At 59.5% G+C, this 18,727-nt stretch overlaps 1 protein-coding gene across 11 annotated transcripts in view; it reads left to right on the top strand.

Moving 5' to 3' along the window:
• RAPGEF1 (Rap guanine nucleotide exchange factor 1) overlaps nt 1–18,489 on the top strand; it is a 134,272-nt gene extending 115,783 nt beyond the window's left edge. For all 11 annotated transcript variants that reach the window (XM_057719901.1, XM_057719903.1, XM_057719905.1 and 8 more), the window contains 12 exons: nt 3,945–4,053; nt 5,708–5,783; nt 8,582–8,666; nt 10,422–10,514; nt 11,403–11,588; nt 12,322–12,406; nt 12,558–12,652; nt 14,029–14,107; nt 14,196–14,297; nt 15,418–15,515; nt 16,612–16,740; nt 17,113–18,489. In XM_057719901.1, the coding sequence (XP_057575884.1) occupies nt 3,945–4,053; nt 5,708–5,783; nt 8,582–8,666; nt 10,422–10,514; nt 11,403–11,588; nt 12,322–12,406; nt 12,558–12,652; nt 14,029–14,107; nt 14,196–14,297; nt 15,418–15,515; nt 16,612–16,740; nt 17,113–17,263 (1,288 nt within the window). In that variant the 3' untranslated portion in view covers nt 17,264–18,489. The remainder of the gene's footprint in view (nt 1–3,944; nt 4,054–5,707; nt 5,784–8,581; nt 8,667–10,421; nt 10,515–11,402; nt 11,589–12,321; nt 12,407–12,557; nt 12,653–14,028; nt 14,108–14,195; nt 14,298–15,417; nt 15,516–16,611; nt 16,741–17,112) is intronic.
• The last annotated feature ends 238 nt before the right edge of the window (nt 18,490–18,727 follow it).

Here is an 18,727-nt window from a genome sequence, read left to right on the forward strand (position 1 = left end):
ACTGAAGCCCATGCACCTAGAGCCTGTGCTCCGCAACAAGAGAAGCCACCACACTGAGAAGCTGGCAATGAAGAGTAGCCCCCACTTGCCACAGCTAGAGAAAGCCTGCACGCAGCAACAAACCCATCGCAGCCAAAACAAAAAAAAAACCCAAAACAAAAAAAACCCCAAAATCCTGGATGACAACACATCTGTTTACAACTTGGTTTACTGACTATTTTAAGCCCACTGTTGAGACCTATTGCTCAGAAAGAAAGATTCCTTTCAAAGTAGTACCACTCACGGATGCTGCACCTGGTCACCCAGAAGCTCCGGTGGAGATGATGGCTTGTGAGATCAGTGTTGCTTCCAGGCCTGCTAATACAGTGTCTGTTCTGCAGCCCCTGGATCCAGGAGTAATCTCAACTCTCAAGTCTTATTACTTAACCCATCTCATAAGCTTACAGCTGCCGTAGACAGCGACCCCTCTCATGGAGCTGGCAGCATCCGTTGAAAACCTTCTGGAAAGGAGTCACTGTTCTAGATGCCGTGAAGAGCATTCATGATTCATGGGAAGAGATCAAAATATCGACATTAACAAGAGTTTGGACAAAGTTGATTTCAACCCTCCTGGATGGCTTCGAAGGGTTCAAGACTTCAGTGGAAAAAGTGACTGCAGATGTGGTGGAAACAGCGAGAGAACTAGAATGAGAAGAGGAGCCTGAAGGTGGGGCTGAACTGCTGCATCTCAGGATAAAACTGTAACAGGTGAGGAGCTGCTTCTCACGGACGAGCGAAGACAGTGGTTTCTTAAGACGGCAAAGAGGCTGTGGAGGCTGTTGAAGTGACAGCAGAGGGTTTGGAATATTCCATACACTTCACTGACAGCAGCAGCAGGAGGGTCTGCGAGGTTTGACCCCGATTTTGGAAGAAGTTCTGCTGTGAGTAAAATGCTAGCAAACAGCATTGCCTGCTACAGAGAGCGTGTTTGGGACAGAAGAGCCAGTTGACGCGGCAGGCTTTACTGTTGTCTGATATTGAGAAACGGCTGCAGCCCCCACCCTGATCCGTCAGCAGCCACCACCCTCCAGTCCAGACCCCCACCAGCACAAAGATTACAGCTTACCGATGGCGCAGATGATGGTTAGCGTGTTTGATTAAGGTGCATGTACACTGTGGTTTTAGATGTAATTCTGTTGCACACTTAATAGACTACAGTATAGTATAAACGTACCTTTTACATGCCCTGGGGAATGAAAAAGATTCACATGCCTCACTTTATTGTGATATTTGCTTTATTGCAGTGGTTGGAATTGAGTCCACAGTATCTCTGAGATGTATTTGTACATTCTTCCCTTTTTTCGGATTCCCAAAATTATGCATGCTCAGGGTAGAAAACATGGAAAGTATAGACAAGTACAAGACAATAGGAAAAATCGCTAATAATCCCACCCCTCAGAGTCCTCCATACAGGCTGCCACTGCTCCTCGAGCGTCTCCACACACGCTGTCCACCCTGCGGATTACCCGCAGCAGCGTTCGCGTTCTCTTTTTCAGATCCTAGGCCACCCTTCCTTCTGCGTCTTCCAAGTTCAGATATAACAAAGGAGTGTAAAAGGTCCCCACCCCCCAAACTTTTCTCATGAGTTTCTAGAGGTGGTGTGTGTACTGTATGTAGTGTGTATATGAAAGTCAGTTATGGACATGACACTCAGCCCCTAAATGTTTCAGCACGCCTCCTAAAAATTTTAAATGCCTACCTGATTGCAATATGATTATTACACCCAAAAAGAGTAATAAATTCCTTCACGTTGTCTGGTATGCAAACGATCTTCCAGGTCCCTAGTTCTCCCTGATATGTCTTGTAGGCTTATTTTTGGGAACCAGGGTCAATCAGGAGTCATCTCTGCATTTAGTGATATGTCTCTTTAATCCTTGGTAACATTTCCAATATCAGCAGGAGTCAGACCTGACCAGGCTTGGAACCTGCACGTGGAAAGGATGACGTGCAGGACCTGAGAATCGACCCTGTGCCTGCGACCTTGTGTTGACCTCACCTTCTTTGTGAAATGTTCCACAGATTGAAGCTTTTCCTCCCTCTTTAGGCCAAGGTCCGGCTACGTCTGGAGTCCTGGGTGCAGAGTAGGCCGTACCCACCTGCCATTGTCAGGCCACAGCATAAATGGTTAAAGACGTGGTGAAACTAGCAAGAGCCAGGAAGAAAATAGACAGCATCTTCTAGGGGCCCACTGACAAGGGCTGCCCTCCCAGCCAGCTCTGGCCTCCCCTCGGTGCCATCCGTGCAAAGTCTGATTTGGTGGCCCAGGCTCAGGTCTCCCTGGATTTAAGGGGGGGATGGGTTTTCTGGTCTAGCACCCGGTGGCAGAGGCATCGGTGCCAAACAGCAGCAGCTCATGGGCTCCGGCTCCACTGGACCTGGGCCGCCACATTTCAGAGTCCAGGAGGCCCTCGTACGAGACACAGAGGTGAGCATGTTAGCTGGCGAGAAGCAGTCCCTGGGTGCTGTCCTCCTTCTGTGAAGGCCAGACCACAGGCCAGATGCGATGTGCAGCTGAGGGCTCTTCCCAGGACTGCACGTGGTTTTGCTCTGACCCCTCTGTGTTGTCTTACTGAAGGCCCAGGAGTTTTGGTTTGGTTTGGTTTGGTTTGGTGTGGTTTGGTTTTGGCCATGTAACACAGCTTGTGGGATCTTAGTCCCCAACCAGGGATCAAACCCAGGCCCCCTGCATTGAAAGCACGGAGTCTAACCACTGGACCGCCAGGCAATTCCCAGAAGGCCCAGGTTTTAATGTCTCAGATACTTAGGGTTAAAAATGAGGCCTGGGCCTTCCCTGGTGGCTCAGTGATTAAGAATCCACCTGCCAGTGCAGGGGACATGGGTTCAATCCCTGGTCCGGGAAGATCCCACATGCCATGGAGCAGCTAAGCCTGTGCGCCACAACTACTGAGCCTGCGTGCCGCAGCTACTGAAGTCTGAGCGCCTAGAGCCTGTGCTCCACGACAGAAAAGAAGCCACCGCAATGAGAAGCCTGCACACCACAACGAAGAGCAGCCCCCACTCACCACAACTAGAGAAAGCCCACGTGCAGCAACGAAGGCCAATGCAGCCAATAAATAAATTTATTAAAAATAATAATAATAATAAGGCCTGTGGCCACAAGGCCAGGCAGTGCCTCACAGGATCCGTCCTGAGAATGATGCGAATGTGGGAGAAAATGCGGGGGAAGTGAGGTGCCCACAGACCCCACACCCATCTGCCTGCTGTCCCACCCCCGGCTCCCCACGTGCTTCCTCTGTTTGGGGTTCTCTCCTCCTCCCCATCACCCCAAACTCCTACTCAGTGTTTCAGTCTCAGCTTGCCTGTCCCTTCCGCAGGTCCTCCCTGCCCTTGGCCCAGGCTGGACCCCTGCTCACACTGCTGCCCGCCGGCACCCGAGGACAGGGGCCTGGTTCACGCTCATCTTCGGCCCACCAGAGCAGGGGCCCTGGGAGAGACCTGGGAATGGCGCTGAGATCCTGCCGGCTTGTCCCTGTCCCACTGTCCCCTTGTCATTCTCTCCTTGCGTCCTGACCATCCGTGCAGTCGGCCTTGACACAGATGACTGAGACCATTACTTTTTCAAATTGCTCAGTGGAAGCTTCTTGATCTGTGTACTTAATCCCTTCCACTTACTGATGGAGCATCTGGAGAGAGCAGGGGCTGTCCCGAGGTCACCCAGCTTATCAGGAGCAGAGCTAGAAACCCAGTCTGTGTCCCGGCTTCTGTCCCCACCCCACCCCTGGGCCCCCTGTGGAGGTGGTGGGAAGCGGGTCTGGGCTTTAGCTGGAGCTGCAGTCTGGGGAGGACGCGTTCAGGGAAGCAGCTGTACCACACAGACCACATGCACGCACGGGGCCGTGGAGCCCAGGGCCTGTTGACGTAACACAACCCACTTCTCTCTCCAGGGCCCCAAAGTCACCAGATGCTCCCGAGGCTCAGGCGGAGGAGGAAGCAGACGAGCTGTCGCTCATCGACCACAGTGAAATCATGGCAAGGCTGACGCTCAAGCAGGAGGTGGGCTCCTCACAGGCCTTGACGTGTGGAGTCTGGGGTGGGGGCTTGGAGAAGGGAACCTGGAGGTGTCCCAGACAGCGAGGCCACAGCTGAGGGCTGACCCCCCAGGTGGCCCCCCCGGGCGGTGGGCTCTGGCATCCCATTCGTCCTGACCCTGCACCTGGGCCACCGTGGTGCTTCAGGACCCTGGGCACATGGGTGATTTCCAGGAGGAAGTGTGCTGTCCCCTTCTCTGACACTTCTGGGAAGTGATCTTGGGCAAGTGACACATCCTCTCTAAGCCCCAAATGGCAGGACTTTGGAGGGTGCCGTAAGAACAAAATCCACGTGGGTGCTCAGCACGGAGCTCCTGTGCGGTGGGCTCTCGTTAGTGCAAGATATTTTTATGTTGTTAATGAGAGAATAACCCCAGTGTAGTTTCAGCGTGGGAGGCACAGCGGATAAAGAAATTTCAGGCCTGGCACCGTGGCCCCCTCCACCCCATGTCTTGTCAGGAGCGCCTCACAGCTAAGCACAGGACCCAAACCCAGCACAGAGGAGCCAACCAGAGGGACCCTTTGGTCTCCCTGCCGCCGAGCGATCCTGGGGACACAGAGGAATGGCTCCGTGATAGCCTTGACTCCCCTTTCCCACCATCCCCAGGAGATGGCTGTGTTCTACACACACGGACGTGGCCAGGCTGCGGTCCAAAGGAAGGCAGGGCTGGCTCTTCTGCAGAGAGAATGCTGTTCTGTGACTCTTGCCAGAAATTTCTTCTGAAAAATCAGGTGGTGGGCATAGCTGCCCTGGCTTAGCTGGAAATCCAAGACACTTCCAGGACCCTGGATTCCAGGCGAAAAGCCTCGATGCCCTGGAGAGGCAGCTGCATCTCCGAGAGCGAGAGCTAGAGGCACGAGGAGGCTCTCGGGTGTGCTCTCCTTCAGAAGCACGGGGTGCGGGAGTGATGGCTGCAGGCCACACCTGGGGCTGTGCAGCCTGGGCTTCCTGGCCCTGGTGACAGCTTGTTTTGGCTCCAGGCCAGGTTTATGGGTTAAAGCCTCCATTTGCTCACACGAGAATGACTTCTTTCTTAACCAGCAGGCAGGCCACAGTCCATATACACAACATTGGGTGTAATTGAGTGTCTTTGTGGCCCTTTTCACTCCTCTAAGAAGGGCTCCCTGGAAGACCCTGTGACGTGACACGTGATTCCCTCCACCTGAGGAAGCAGGGTTAGATTTAGGGCAGCTCGCTGCAGTTTTAGGAGCAGCACATACCGAAGTGGTCTGCCACCTCCACGTCATCCTGAGAAGGGCCCATGCCGTGCCTGCCTGCCTGCCTCCCCATGGGCTTCCTCCCCCCCCGCCCCGCCCCCGCCCGACCCATGGGTTGGTGAGCAGGGAAAGACTGGAGCCATGTCCCCTGACCCAGATGTGTCCTCACAGCCCTGTGCCCTGGCACCCGTCTGCAGAGTGTGCTATGAGGTGGGTGGGCCGACAGGCATACCTGTCCTCTGCAGCCTGGCCACGCTGCTCCTGGGGTGACAGAGGGCACGGCACAGAGGACCTGGGGTCCCTGCAGCGCCATGTCTGTCATCTCATCCCTGCCTGTGACTCCTGAAACCAACATTAAGGCTGTGTCCTGCCTCACGCCCTCCTTTGCTGTGGTTTTGCAGGGCGACGACGGGCCGGACGTCCGAGGAGGATCTGGTGACATCCTGCTGGTCCACGCTACTGAGACAGACAGGAAAGGTACGGCAGTGCCGGCTGCAGCGGCCCCTGTGCCAGAGCTGCCTGGCGGGGCTGACTGTGCTGCCACGAGACACTGCTCGGCTCCCTGCCTGCTCTCTCCTCCCCTCCAGCCCCGAGCAGGTCAGAACAGCAGTCCTGGTGCTGCTGGGTCACCACAGGGAACATCCACCTGGGGGACAGGTGACCCACATTCAAAGCCAGACCCTCCACTCCCCAACCCCCTCGGAGTGTGTCCTTTGGAGGTGCAGGGTGGTGGGGACCTCGGGATCGCCGAGGACCCCAGGGCAAGTTTCAAGTGGGAGCTCGGCACCTAGTAGGTCTCTGCAGACGGTACCTCAAGTGACAACATGTTCAACAGTAGTGTTGAAATTACGCTGATGTGTGGGTAGCTTCTTATGCTTTTCCTGATGTTTGGCCCATCATATGATTCCAGGCAGCTGGACCAGGTTCCCTTTATCCCTCCTCGGGGAGCTTCCTGGAGCAGACGCTCTGTCTGGAGCGTCTGGCCTTACAGCAGCGTTACCTGCTCAGGACGGGTCTCCCCTCTTAGCGCAGAGATGCCCCTTCACCTCCTGATCCTTCTAGAGGGCTGGCAAAGCAGGGCCTGTTTTTCTGTTGGGTGGACTCTGCTAGCAGGGGAGCTGTCTTTCCAGCTGTGTTCTGGAAGGAGGAGGAAAAGGAGGGGCTGTGAGGCTGGTGTCCGTGACCTTGGTCAGGAGGGAGGGGCCTGCAGTGTGCACACGGCCCGCAGCTGGACCCGGCCTCTCCCCACACTCATTTCCTTTTTACATTTTTTAAAATATTAAAAAGATGATGGAGCAGCAGTATTAAAGTAAGGTATGAAGGAATTAAAACACCCCAGTCTTGAAACCCTAACCCTCCAATTTCATTTCTGTAAACAACCTGATCCCTGTGTCTTTATAGCAGGTTTCCCAAAGCATGTTACACAGATGACTCTGGGAATTTTTAAATTATGAAAGTAGTACAAAAATAATTGTTTGCATTGCTGAAAATCTGAAAAACAGAGAAAAAGAAATGGCTCCACAAACTCACCACAGCCATGCTTTTGCCCTCCGGGGTTTCTTCTGACCCGAGCAGCGTGTGGTCCTGCAGACTTTGAGTTTGAATCCTGCCCGTGCGTTCGCAGGCTGGGCGGCCGCTGGGCACATCCCTTCTTGGCCTCAGCTGACTCAGCTTTGTGAAGAGGTTAGAAGGTCCAGTGGGTGTGAAGACTGAAGGAGCGGGCATGTGGGATGTGCCTGGGGAGCCTCTCTTTACATTCCCAGGAGCATCCCGTGCTCTGCTGTCTGCAGTAAACCCTCCTCCGTGCTGGACAGGTCAGAGCTCCATCCTCAGCCTGGCATGAGAAACAGCTCATTTTTGTCCAGTAGTGAAAGGCTGAAGTGGGAGCTGGCCCCAGTCCTCAGCTCTAAGCAGTGAACCGCTGACCTGCTGGCTGCGGTCAAGGCCAGAGGGAGGCCCACGGCCAGGGCAACCCGAGGACCTTCCAGTCAGTGCCAGCTGTACCTGGGAGAGGAAGCTCTGCTGCCCGCTGGGGCTCCCACTTGGTTTTGTCAATGGAAAGATTTTGAGGCTCCAGTCATTTGTTCCTGGGATGGATGGTTGAGGCAGAGGCCCTGGGCCACACAGCAGGCTCCTTGCGCAGGTGGCTTCCTGCGGACCAGAGACCACACCAGTGGCCAGGAGGCCCCATGGCTCAGGGGGTGCAGCCTCTGACCCCTTCTTCCAGAAGCAGGCGTTGGCCTGTGCTGGACCCGTCTCTGCTTCCTTGCCCCTCTTTGAACAGAAGCCCAAACTTGACAGTGAGCTGGGTGGGCTTGGGGTCTAGGAAGGAACCTGAGCCCAGCGTGGCTGGCCCCCTGCTGCGACTCCAGCCCGTGAGCCTCCCTGCACCGGCCAAGCACACCCCAGACGCAGGTGCAGGTGTTGCTTTTCTCTCGCTGTCCTGGGGGGTGAGCAGCGGGGGCAGGGGACAAGAGCCAGGGCTCTGCCAGGTTAGCTGCTTAGCTGGAGAAGTGGGGTCCTTGAGGTCCCTCCACCCAGCAAGTCAGGGCAGGAATGAGAGAAAACAGGAAGGTGGTCTGTGTCCAGAAAAGAACATTTAAATAACATGTGCGTGTGTGCTCAGCCTCACGGTAAGGACCAGGCTTTGGAGTTTGAACCTCAGCTCCAGCACAGAGTAACTCTGAAGTTCACGATCCTGACCAGGTCATTGTCTCCAGGAGGGACCTGCATTTAAAACACGCCCCCCTGTTTCCCTGAGTGTCAGAGACGGCTTGGTGGGAGGGTGTGTCACAGCCATAAGTGAACGAGGCCGCTGTGACTCTGGAGAGGTTGGGAATCCCTGGCTAGAACCAGTCCCTCCAGAGGGAAGGAGAGATGCTGGGTGGGAGCTGCCAGCCCAAGTCCCACCCGACTGCCAGGCCAGCTCCTCTGAGTGGGCCTCGCCCTCCCCTGGCACCAGAGCCTGTTTACCTGTGTCCACCAGCGTGCCCAGCTGAGCCCCTCAGCCTTTTCTTAGGTCTCTCACGGTGTGGAAGTTCCCAGGATGTTTGTTCCCGGGCCTGTCTCCTAAAGTGTTACCTGTGATTTAGCCTCAGAGCCCTGCTGATGAGTTTGAACTGTATTCCTGTGCTCACAATGATGAAGACTCTTTGAACCATCAAGTTTTCAGGCAAACACGAAGCTCTCAGTGTCTGATCAGAGGTGGCATGTACTTGCAGCGGGTGGGCCCCACGCCGGTGGCAGGCCACGCTAATCAGCTGTTCTCCCTGCAGATCTGGTGTTGTACTGTGAGGCCTTCTTGACCACCTACAGGACCTTCATCACCCCCGAGGAGCTCATCAAGAAGCTGCAGTACAGATATCCTTCCTGTGCCCCAGGCCTGGCACTACCGCCTCACCGCACAGCCACTCAGCCCCCACAGGGAGTCGTGGGCGGCAGTGATGGGGGCACCTGGCCCGGCTCTGCCGTGTCCCGGCTTTGGGACCTCAGGCAAGGCTTCTTTGAGCCTCCTTCCTTGTCTGTAAAAGGGCTGAGGGACGTTATGAAGTGTCTGGAACACAGGGTGCTGTCTCATGGCAGTTGTGATCACTGGGCGATTCTGAGAAAGAATTAGAACTGTCACACCCTGAGGGGGAGGGAGCCTACGGAGACCCAGGTCACTGGCACCTGCGGCTTCTCAGAGCTGAGCCCCAGGGCGCTGGGGGTGATGGGTACGAAGTGCACAGGGCTTGGGGGAATCAGGACCCCAGGGAACCACCTCAGGGGCAGCCACGGCCATTCCCCTGGTGGCAGACCCAGCAGTGGAGGAAACCACGTCCGCGACACAGTTGGCTTCTGCCCCTCGACCACACCTGCCCCACGGGCCCACCCTTTCAAATATGACTCCCCACAGTGGTGGCCAAGATCCCAAGGCCTGGAAGGACCCTCTTTCCTTGTCTCTCTCGGGTCCAAATCTGCCCATCTGGCCGAGGCTCAGCTGGAGCTCGTGTTCCAAAAAGCCAGCCCGCCCAGGGTCCCCGCTCCTTGGCCTCCCCCTGCGTTACAGCCCGTGACTGCCATCTGCTGGACAGCCGCGTCCCTTGGGGCAGGACGTCTTGAGTCCCCCCAGCCTCGCCCCCCTCCCCCCCCCCACCCCGGTTCCCTCCCGCAGGGCCCCAGGCCTCCCCCACCCGACTTCCTCTCTCTCCTTGCCCGCCTTGGGCCCCTGGTCCCACAGAAGAGACTTCGTGCCCCCCCGCCTCACACCTCCAGTGGCCCACAGGCTGAGAACTTCCTGGTATCAGCTATGCTGCTAAGCGATTGCGGGCTGACCTCACTCAGCTGTACGGCTCTGTATGCGTATCGACCATGCGTAATGGGGCGCCACGGTGTGTTGCCTGCTATGTAACTAAGGAAACAGAGGCTCGGGGAGGCTAGGGGCCCAGCGCAGGCCTCTCTGACTCAGCAGCTCAGCTTCTCCGCATCTGCCCAGCTTAGCGCTTCAGGCGTGTTGATGGACGTGTTGAGCGTCGAGGTCCTGGGCACAGCTGCCTAGTGGGTCCTCTGTGCAGCCGGCGCTGTCCCTGGTGCGTGGCTCCTTCCTGAGAGCAGGTGGGATGGAGCCCAAGAAGGGGCTGGAGGCTCGGTGAACACAGGGCAGTGAGAAGCCGTGATCCTCAAGGTAGAACCCATGGCCTCGGGAGGAGGTGGCCAGGCGTTTGCAGGGCAGCCTCTGAAGCTGTGGAAGGATTCATGACGGGGGCGGGGGGAAACCCCTCCGGGAGCTGCGCGCCTTCCCAGGGACCTGGGGATTTGGGGGCACGTGATTTTCCAGCACCTTTCTCTGCCTGAGCTCAGCAGTGCAGCCTTCAGCGTTTCAGTAACAGAGAGGCGGGCCTGGGAGTGCAGGTCCTGCAGGCAGGAGAGGGTGGTGGTCAAGAAGTGTTCTGGGGGTCAGACGGGTCAGGGCTGAACCCCGCTTTGTAGCTCCGCCACCCCGCACAAGCCCTCTGCCCTCCCCATGCCCTCGTTCCCAGGGTTTGCTCAGCAAAGAGGACTGGAGGAGGGCGGCCCTCCCGCCCACTTCCCCGTCCCTGCCTGTGACGGCGCCTGTTTCTTTAACCCGCGCTCCACGTATGAGAAGTTCTCTCCTTTTGCGGACACATTCAAGAAGCGAGTCAGCAAGAACACATTCTTCGTGCTGGTGCGGGTGGTAGACGAGCTGTGGTGAGTCCTTCCACCCGAGGGATGGCGGGCAGGGGTCCCCACCAGGGTGCTGGCTTCCCCGCAGAGATCTGGGCCTCCCGTCACATTCGACCTGCGTCTCCCAGGCCACGTGCCCGCAGAGCCCTGCCTGAGGCCCTGGACGGGGCTCACTTCTGCCTGCTTTAACATGACCCCCGAGGGCTTGTCCCCTCAGACCCCCCTGGCCCGGCCCGGCCCTGATTTCCCTGTGGGCGCCATCCTTCCAGCACATGGCTTAGACCTCGTCCACAGGGGGCCATGCCCTGGGCCGCCGGCAGTGGTGGAGGCCCTCTCCCGCCCTCCTCAGCTTTCCATGCCCGCCCTGCCTTAGTGGTATCTGCCGTTTCCATTCATTTAACAAACACAGCTTGAGGTCCCTTTCCTAAGTCTAGAGAGCCCCTGGTAAGGAAGCCGCCCAGGCCCCATCCTCAAGGCAGTTACCTTCTGCTGGGGGGTGGCCTTAGTGACTGCAGGGCCTGGCGTAGAAAACACTGCAGAGGAAGTTCAGGGGTGTCCTAGAGGGGTCTGGTCTGCGGAGCCCCGCCCTCTTGGTGACTCACCACCCCCGTGTGACCGGGAGCTCCTCTGGGGCAGGATTTGTCTCGGTCGCCCAGGCCCCAGCACAGTCCCTGATGCTCATCCAGTGCCGGTGAGCGTCTGCGGAGAGAATGGCAGTTACTTGTTACCGTGGGACCACTCCCGCGCTCTGTGGGGCAGCCCTCTGAGACCTGCTCTGGCGCTCTTCCCACAGAGGTTTCCCAGCTCTGCAGCTAGGTGTCCCAGGGCCCTTGGGTGTCTTGAGGGGGTTCTGGACGCGACCCTCGTGTGCTTGCGTCCCTGCCCCTCACCACGTGGCCCTCGGCCCTTTAGCCTAGTGGAGTTGACGGAAGAGATCTTGAAGCTGCTGATGGAGTTGGTCTTCCGCCTGGTGTGCAACGGGGAGCTCAGCCTGGCCCGCGTGCTCCGGAAAAACATCCTGGACAAGGTGAACCAGAAGAAGCTGCTCAGGTGTGCCAACTCCGACCAGCCCCTGGCGGCCAGGGGGGTGGCAGCCAGGTGAGCCGCCCGCTGTCTGTCCTGGACTTCTCCGGGCCCTGCCTCTGGCGAGAGTCACGCCAGCAGCCGCCTCTCCATTTTGTTTCCCTTAGTCCCTCCCCCACCCCCACCCCAGGACCTCACGCCCGGGTTCTGCTCGGGCCCTGTGACAAGGTGCCTCGGGGACAGCCCAGGGGTTCCCCCGGGGCTGGGCCTCTTCTCCAGGCTGTGTTGTGTGACAGATCACCGCTTTAGCGAGAAGTGGGGTGGAGGGCGAGCGGGGGCTTACCTGGACAGGGCACAGGAGTGCCTTTCAGGCTGTGGTCAGCACTTAATTCTCTTCTGGCGGTAACGTGGCAACTGTTAGTCCTCACCGCCCCCCGTGCTCCCCTGACCGCTCCTGAGAACCTGTCACAGGCTCCAGTCTGCCGCCTGTCCTTCTCCTGCGGCTGGAGGTTTGCCGATATTTCACCTCCTTGTTGGCGTCTTGGCTGCGTTCACGCGGTACCATCTTTGTGCCCACCGGGCCAGGGTCGGGCTGTGTGATCTCAGGCTGCCGAGCCCGCCTGGCAGAGTCAGGAAGGCAGGCCCTGTGGTCCCAGGGAGGAGCGCAGTCTGGTCCTGCCCACCCCTGACCCGCTGCGTGGCCTCTGTGCTGCTGTGAAGCAAGCCGTGTCCCCTCAGCTCTGAGGCCTGCCACGCGGCCCCCGCCCTCCCATCCACTGACCGCTCGTCTCATGCCTCTGTCTTCCAGGCCCGGGACCTTGCATGACTTTCACAGCCATGAAATAGCCGAGCAGCTGACACTGCTAGATGCTGAACTCTTTTATAAAATAGAGGTATGGCCATGCGTGGGGCTGGGGGCTGGGGGCTGGGGGCAGGCTGTCCCTGGCCTGGGTGAGCACTGCTGCTCGTCCCCAGATGAGAGAAGCCACCGCGTCACAGCAGGGCCAGAAGCCCCAGTTCTATCTGGTCTACCTGCTTTTTTAGATTCCTGAGGTTTTGCTTTGGGCAAAAGAGCAGAACGAGGAGAAGAGCCCCAACTTGACCCAGTTCACGGAGCACTTCAACAACATGTCCTACTGGTAAGAAGGGGCTCGGCATGAAGCACTTCTGCATGGGTGCCTGTGCGTCCTTTGCAGAGCGCCCAGGGCAAGGAAGAGGAGGTGCCCTTTGTTCCAGCTCCTCCTGGGGTCCTGTGGACATGCGTTGTGAACCGGGGGCAGGACAAGGGCAGGGGCAGGACAGGGGTGTCTTGCATGTTTGAAGGGGCCACCTGGGGGCAGGCTGGGGAGGACTCAGCAGGAGTGGTGGGTGATGTCTGCCATCGATTGGGGGGCGGGGCTACGTTGCCACCCTACGCTGGTCGTTGCCAGTGTCCCCACTGCCAGGTGGCCTCAGGGCGGGCCTTCACCCTGACTCTGCCTGAAAGAGAACAGCAGCAAAGCAGTGGTTCTGTTAATACCTTTATTTAGCAAAGTGAAGGCCAAAAGTGCATTTACGACGTAACATAGAGCAAAGCTCTTCAAGATGTGACTCAAGGGTGCCCACAGCCCCTCGGCCTCCACTAGAGGATGGTTGGGTGTGGTGGCCAGGCAGTCTCGTACTACCCCCGCCCCCCACAGTCCATCCCCACCACCAGGGAAGAGTCTGGTGTGTTTTCAGGGCTCTAAGGACTGCTGGCTGGGGGAGAGCCGGGTCCTCCCCGACCCGCCCGCTTCTCTCCCCCGCACCACACACTCAGCCGCTCAGCGCAGCAGCCCAGCGGGGGAGGGGGTCTCTGGGGCAGACGAGCCAGCAGCCGGAGTGTGGCCTCCAGCCCACCCCTTGCTGGGCACCTGGGCTCCAGCCACACTCCCTGGGGTCTGCCTGGGAGGAAGTGCAGGTGGGGCCCCTTCAGAGCCCTGGCCCTCAAGGTGGACTCCGTGCTGGTGGCTTTTAACGAATCAGAAGAGGGGCGCTTCCTCTGGGTGACAGGCAGTGGCCCCTGTGAAAACACGGGTCTAGGCCACCGTGCGGTCCTCGTGCGAGCCTGGCCTTGGGCTTCAGTTGCTGCTAAGGCTCTGAGAGGTGTCCTCCCTCGTGGCTGGCAAGGTGGCCTCTTACCCCCCCCCCACCCCCGTGGCCCCTCATCTCTGAGCTAATCCTGAGGCCACTCACAGAGCGCTTCCAGGCGCCGTGGTGCTCGGGGTCAGCGCTCACCAGGAAAGCCCCCATCCTGGTGTTTAGCACCGGCCGCTAGATCTCTCTGTGGCCTCTAACCTACCCCTGGGGTGCCACGAGCTCCTTGAGAGCAGAGATGGGGGCTACACATGGTGCCTCGCGAGCCCAGGCACGCGGTAGACATGGGCTCGTGGCCAGCTGGTGCGGGCACCCCCATCCCATCGCCACAAGGACCAGCTAGGGGCCTGAAGGGAGATGGATCAGCTCAGCTGTCTCTTTCTGCCCTTGGTCTGTGCAGGGTCCGGTCAATAATCATGTTACAGGAAAAGGCCCAAGACAGGGAACGGCTGCTCCTGAAGTTCATCAAGATCATGAAGGTAAGGCCAGCGCCCTCCCCAGAGCCTGCCGGGAGTCCCCTGCCCCCCACCCCGCCCCGCCTGTCACCGCTCCTCCCTCTCCCTGCAGCATTTACGGAAGCTGAACAACTTCAACTCCTACCTGGCCATCCTCTCGGCGCTGGATTCAGCCCCCATCCGCAGGCTGGAGTGGCAGAAGCAGACCTCAGAGGTAGGCAAGCCGCTGTCACAGGACGTGCTTGGCCCTGCCCCGCCCCTGCCGCGAGGCTGGGAGAGCCTGCCCCACCCGGCCCTAGTTCCCTGTCTCTCATCTCCAGTCACTGGGGCTTGGTGTTAGGGCCGGGGTGGTCCCATCACTGCAAGTCCTGCTGCTGGCCGCCGCAGAGCCTGCCTGGGTCCCAGCTTTATCTGCTGTTCCCATCCTCTGCCCCTGCTTCTATAGGGGCTCCTTGGGCAGGGGTCACATTAGACGTTGAAAATGTCCTGGGTGCAGGCCAGGCCCGTTGTTAGGTGGAATTCTTCGGGGTAAGTGCTAAAGGGAGAAGGAGGGGTGCTGAGCAAGCATGTGGTCTGGCCCAGCCTGGGGTCAGGGAGGCCCCCTGAGGAGGTGTCGATCCCACCACGACCCAGATAGGAGCTTCCTGGGAAGAGAGGGGAAGGCCCATCAGAGGAGCAGGACAGACTCAGCATGGTCGCATCACAGGGGTCTTAGAGGAGCTGGCAAGGAATGGGGCCTTTATCTTGTGTGGGAGCTGTTCCTTGGGAAGAGAGGCAAAGCCCAGGGGGCGGAGTGTCGGCTGGGCTACATGGGGGTCGTCTCATGAGGCAACGTAAAGGGACACTTATGAGACAGTGGTGTTGTGGAGAAGTGGGATATTCACATCAGCTGCTCCAGGAACACAGAAACGTCCTGTGGAGGCAGGGAAGGCTTCCTGAAGGAGGTGACACATCAAGGTTAGAGATGCATAACAGCCGAAGGGGCGGGCCAGGCAAGAACCCCATGCTGCACATGCAGGAGCCACGAGGTCACGCCACCCCCGGTGGACTCTGCCTTGAGTGCAGTGAGGCGCTAAGGAGGCCCGGGGTGGGCGTGACACGGGAGTGTGTGCTTTAGAGGCTCAGCCGGGAGCCCGAGCTCCAGGTCCCGCACCCACAGTGGGCGCTGGCTGCCCAGAGATGTGGTTCTGCATCGACACCAGCGGCCTGAGTGCTGTTTATCCACCCAAGGCCTGTGGCTGGGGTGGGGCGGGGTCTGGCTCCAGGTTGGTGTGTGCTGGGGGCGGGGGGGGGGGGGGGGGGGTGGGCTCACAGACTGCACATCCCCCCTCCAGGGCCTGGCCGAGTACTGCACGCTGATCGACAGCTCATCCTCCTTCCGCGCCTACCGGGCTGCCCTCTCGGAGGTGGAGCCTCCGTGCATCCCGTACCTGTGAGTACAGCCTCCCGACTGGGTTTGCCCCTCACTTGCTCTGGGGAGGTTAGAGTGGCCCCCACAGCGAAACCCTCGCTTAAAGGTTCCAACCCAGACATTTGTCCTTCTGTTTTAACTTTAAAACATGCTCCTTATCAAACAATTTAAATGAAAGAGGGGTCTCATGAAAATGGCTCGGTCTTCCCCATCACCCAGTCCTCCTCCTCCTCCCTTCCCTCCTCTGCCGGTAGGCGTGCTGGGGCACACACTTGGACAGCCACGTGGCACCTCTTCCACCCCAGCAGGGGTGCCGTGCCGTATGCCCGTCCTCAAGCGTGGCTGCATACCACGACCGCCTGAGGGCCTCCAGTTGCCCCAGGAGCCCTGTGAGTGCTTGGCGTGAGGCAGCTCAGGGAGCGTTCCCCCAGGCGTGGGCCACGGGCTAGACTGAGTAAATAGTATTTCACCAGGAAGAGTCCCGCGTCATATAAGCTTGGGATAGAGTAAGAATCAAAGTTAAATAGGCTTCTTTGTGCGGGGCTCGTCAGAGCCCTCGGTGTGCTGGCGGACGTGGGAATCTCCAAAAGAGGTACAGGACATTCAGCGGCATCCCGGGGCCGTGTGTTCGGGGTACACCCCTCGGGCCTTCACGCCCAGAGCCCGTGCTTCCTGGCCTGTCTGCCCTCCCCGACCACGCCGCCCTTTCCCAGCCGGGCTCCTTGGGCAGCTGTGGGCTCTGCCCCTCTGGCTGGGCGCTCCCTGGTGGAGGAACTGCCCCTCATGCGCCTGGGGCTTCATGCCCTCTGTTTGAAAGCACGTGACCTCCGCCACTACCACTGAGGTTAGGGGTTTGTTATTTTTCCCTCTTGGTCTGTTACTTGCATGTTAGCGGACCCCAGCTCTGCCGGGCTGGGGCGATTGTGGAAGGGGCTCCGTAGCAGGCAGGCTGAGCCTGCTACCCGGGGACCAGTGCCCGTGAGTCAGGAATCCGCGTGGAAGCAGCACACACACCCCCAGACGTGCCCGGGCACCGCTGGTCCTGGTGGCTCAGCCCGCCAGCCAGCTCCCTTCCCAGTGGCCCTCCAGAGTGCTAACTGCTTCTCCGCCCTCCCAGGGGGCTCATCCTGCAGGACCTCACCTTCGTTCACCTGGGAAACCCAGACTATATTGATGGGAAGGTGAATTTTTCCAAACGGTGGCAGCAGTTCAACATCCTGGACAGCATGCGATGCTTCCAGCAGGCGTGAGTGCTGCCGCCCCAGGGGCCGGGCGGGCGGGGCGCACGGAGCGGAGACCCCCAGGGGCCGACACCCGGGGCTGGCTGCCAGCCTGTCCTCCGCGATCCCCAGTGGGGAGGCTGGCAAACCCTGGCCCTCCTGACTCCGGGGCAGTGGGGCCTCCCTGGGGCCTTGTGTAGAGGGAGCCTGGCTGCAGGGGGGTCGCTCCCAGAGCCCTGGCACAGAGCAGAGCACAACTCTGGGGTGCCAGCATCACACGCAGGCGCCCCAGCCCCGTGGGTCCCCTGGGGCAGTGCACGGGGCGCCTCCAAGGACCTTGGAGTTGTTGGGCCCAAACTAGCTCTCACCACCACCCCCCCCCCCCCGCCCTCCACCAGGCATTACGACATCCGGAGAAACGATGACATCATCAACTTCTTCAACGACTTCAGCGACCACCTGGCCGAGGAGGCCCTTTGGGAACTCTCTCTGAAAATCAAGCCCAGGAACATAACGAGAAGGAAAACAGACCGGGAAGAGAAGACCTAGGCGCAGCCACCACGAGTGAGGGGAACGCTCAGGAGAGGCTCTGAGGCCCCTCCGAGGCCAGAAGGGACTTCAGACCTGTTACGTGGTGGTGGCACGTGTCCTGGCCTCAGAGCCACCAAGCCCGGCTGGGCCCCTGCTGTGCCGGGCAGGCGTCCGGAGCCCGCGGCAGCTTGCTGCCTCCTTCCTCTGCAGGAGCAGAGCCCCGGCCCGGAGAGCCAGCAGGCAGGTCTCACTGCTGATGTGAGGACCGGTGGTTTGGGTTTGGGTTTGGGTTTGGTTTCTGCTTTCGCTCTGTCCTCTGCTCTCCCCCTCCCTCTCCCCGCAAGCCTGGGCGCAGCGCAGGGCCGCCGTCAGCACACAGGGAGGCTGGGAAGCTGCACCTGCTGCAGTGACAGGTGAGCAGAAGCCCGAGGACCCTCGGGGGAGGGAGCTGCTCTCCCTGTGACTTTGCATAAAGGGGACATTCAGTTGGGGGGGCAGAAAGCAGAGGAGACCTGGGGGAGACTCCTTTCACTTTCCCTGCCCTACTTTTTAAATGGAGGATGGGATGAGCGTCTCACCTGGCCCAGAAAGGTACGACAGGTGGCCCTGCGGCAGCCCTGGAGCTGGTGCTCCGGTCACGGTACTGGCCCGCCCTCGTCGGGCACGAGCAGCAGCCGTGTCTGTCATGGGTTCGCGCCTTCATCCCCCGCCCTTCCCGCTGGCCTCCCCCTCCTCTGGCACGGCGGGAGCTGGGAAGGAGCAGCTGGAAAGGAAGGACTTGACCATCCAAGAAACGCCCTTTACCTGAGCGGGGGCCAGTAGCTCTTGGTGCGTTAATTCAGGGCGAGAGGAGCGTGGAGGGGCATCTCTGTCCGGGGCGGGGGCCAGCAGCCCCTCCTCTGTCGCTTGCTGTGTGCCTTAAACTCCACCTCCTACCCCTCCCGCGCTGTGGGCTCCCCTCCTACCTTGCCCTGAGCCTGCTGGGGCTGGAGGGGCCCCTCCTCTTGCTCATCAGACCTTCTGCCAGTGTGGCCGGCTCTCCCATGGGAAGGACAGGGTGTCCCTGAGAGGCCGGGGCCTGGCTGCGGAGGCGCCTCTGGGGGCTGATGGCCTGGGCTCGCCCGCCCCACGGCACGCTTGCTCCATCCTCCGGCCGAGGCACAGCATCTTCTCCTCCTCCTTCAAAACCACTCGCTGCTGAGGTTGACAATCTGAGGCAAGGTCGGCGGGGGGGGGGGGGGGGGGGGGGGCGGTTCTCCGCACACAGAGGTGCCCAGTGGGAGCCTCCCACACCCACTGGGCTCTGTGCCAGCCAGACGTGGGCCTGCGGGCAGGCTGCCCTTCAGAATCGGACGGCTGCCCGCAGGCCGCCTGCCTCCTGTTTTATGTGATTGAGTGCTCACTGCTCCTGGGCTCGGGACTCGGGCAGGCAAACACCAGGCTTGGCCCAGCCTTAGCCCCGTTTAAACAGAACAAAGAGAA

This window comes from Hippopotamus amphibius, chromosome 2, assembly GCF_030028045.1.
Source record: "Hippopotamus amphibius kiboko isolate mHipAmp2 chromosome 2, mHipAmp2.hap2, whole genome shotgun sequence".
NCBI lineage: Eukaryota > Metazoa > Chordata > Mammalia > Artiodactyla > Hippopotamidae > Hippopotamus > Hippopotamus amphibius.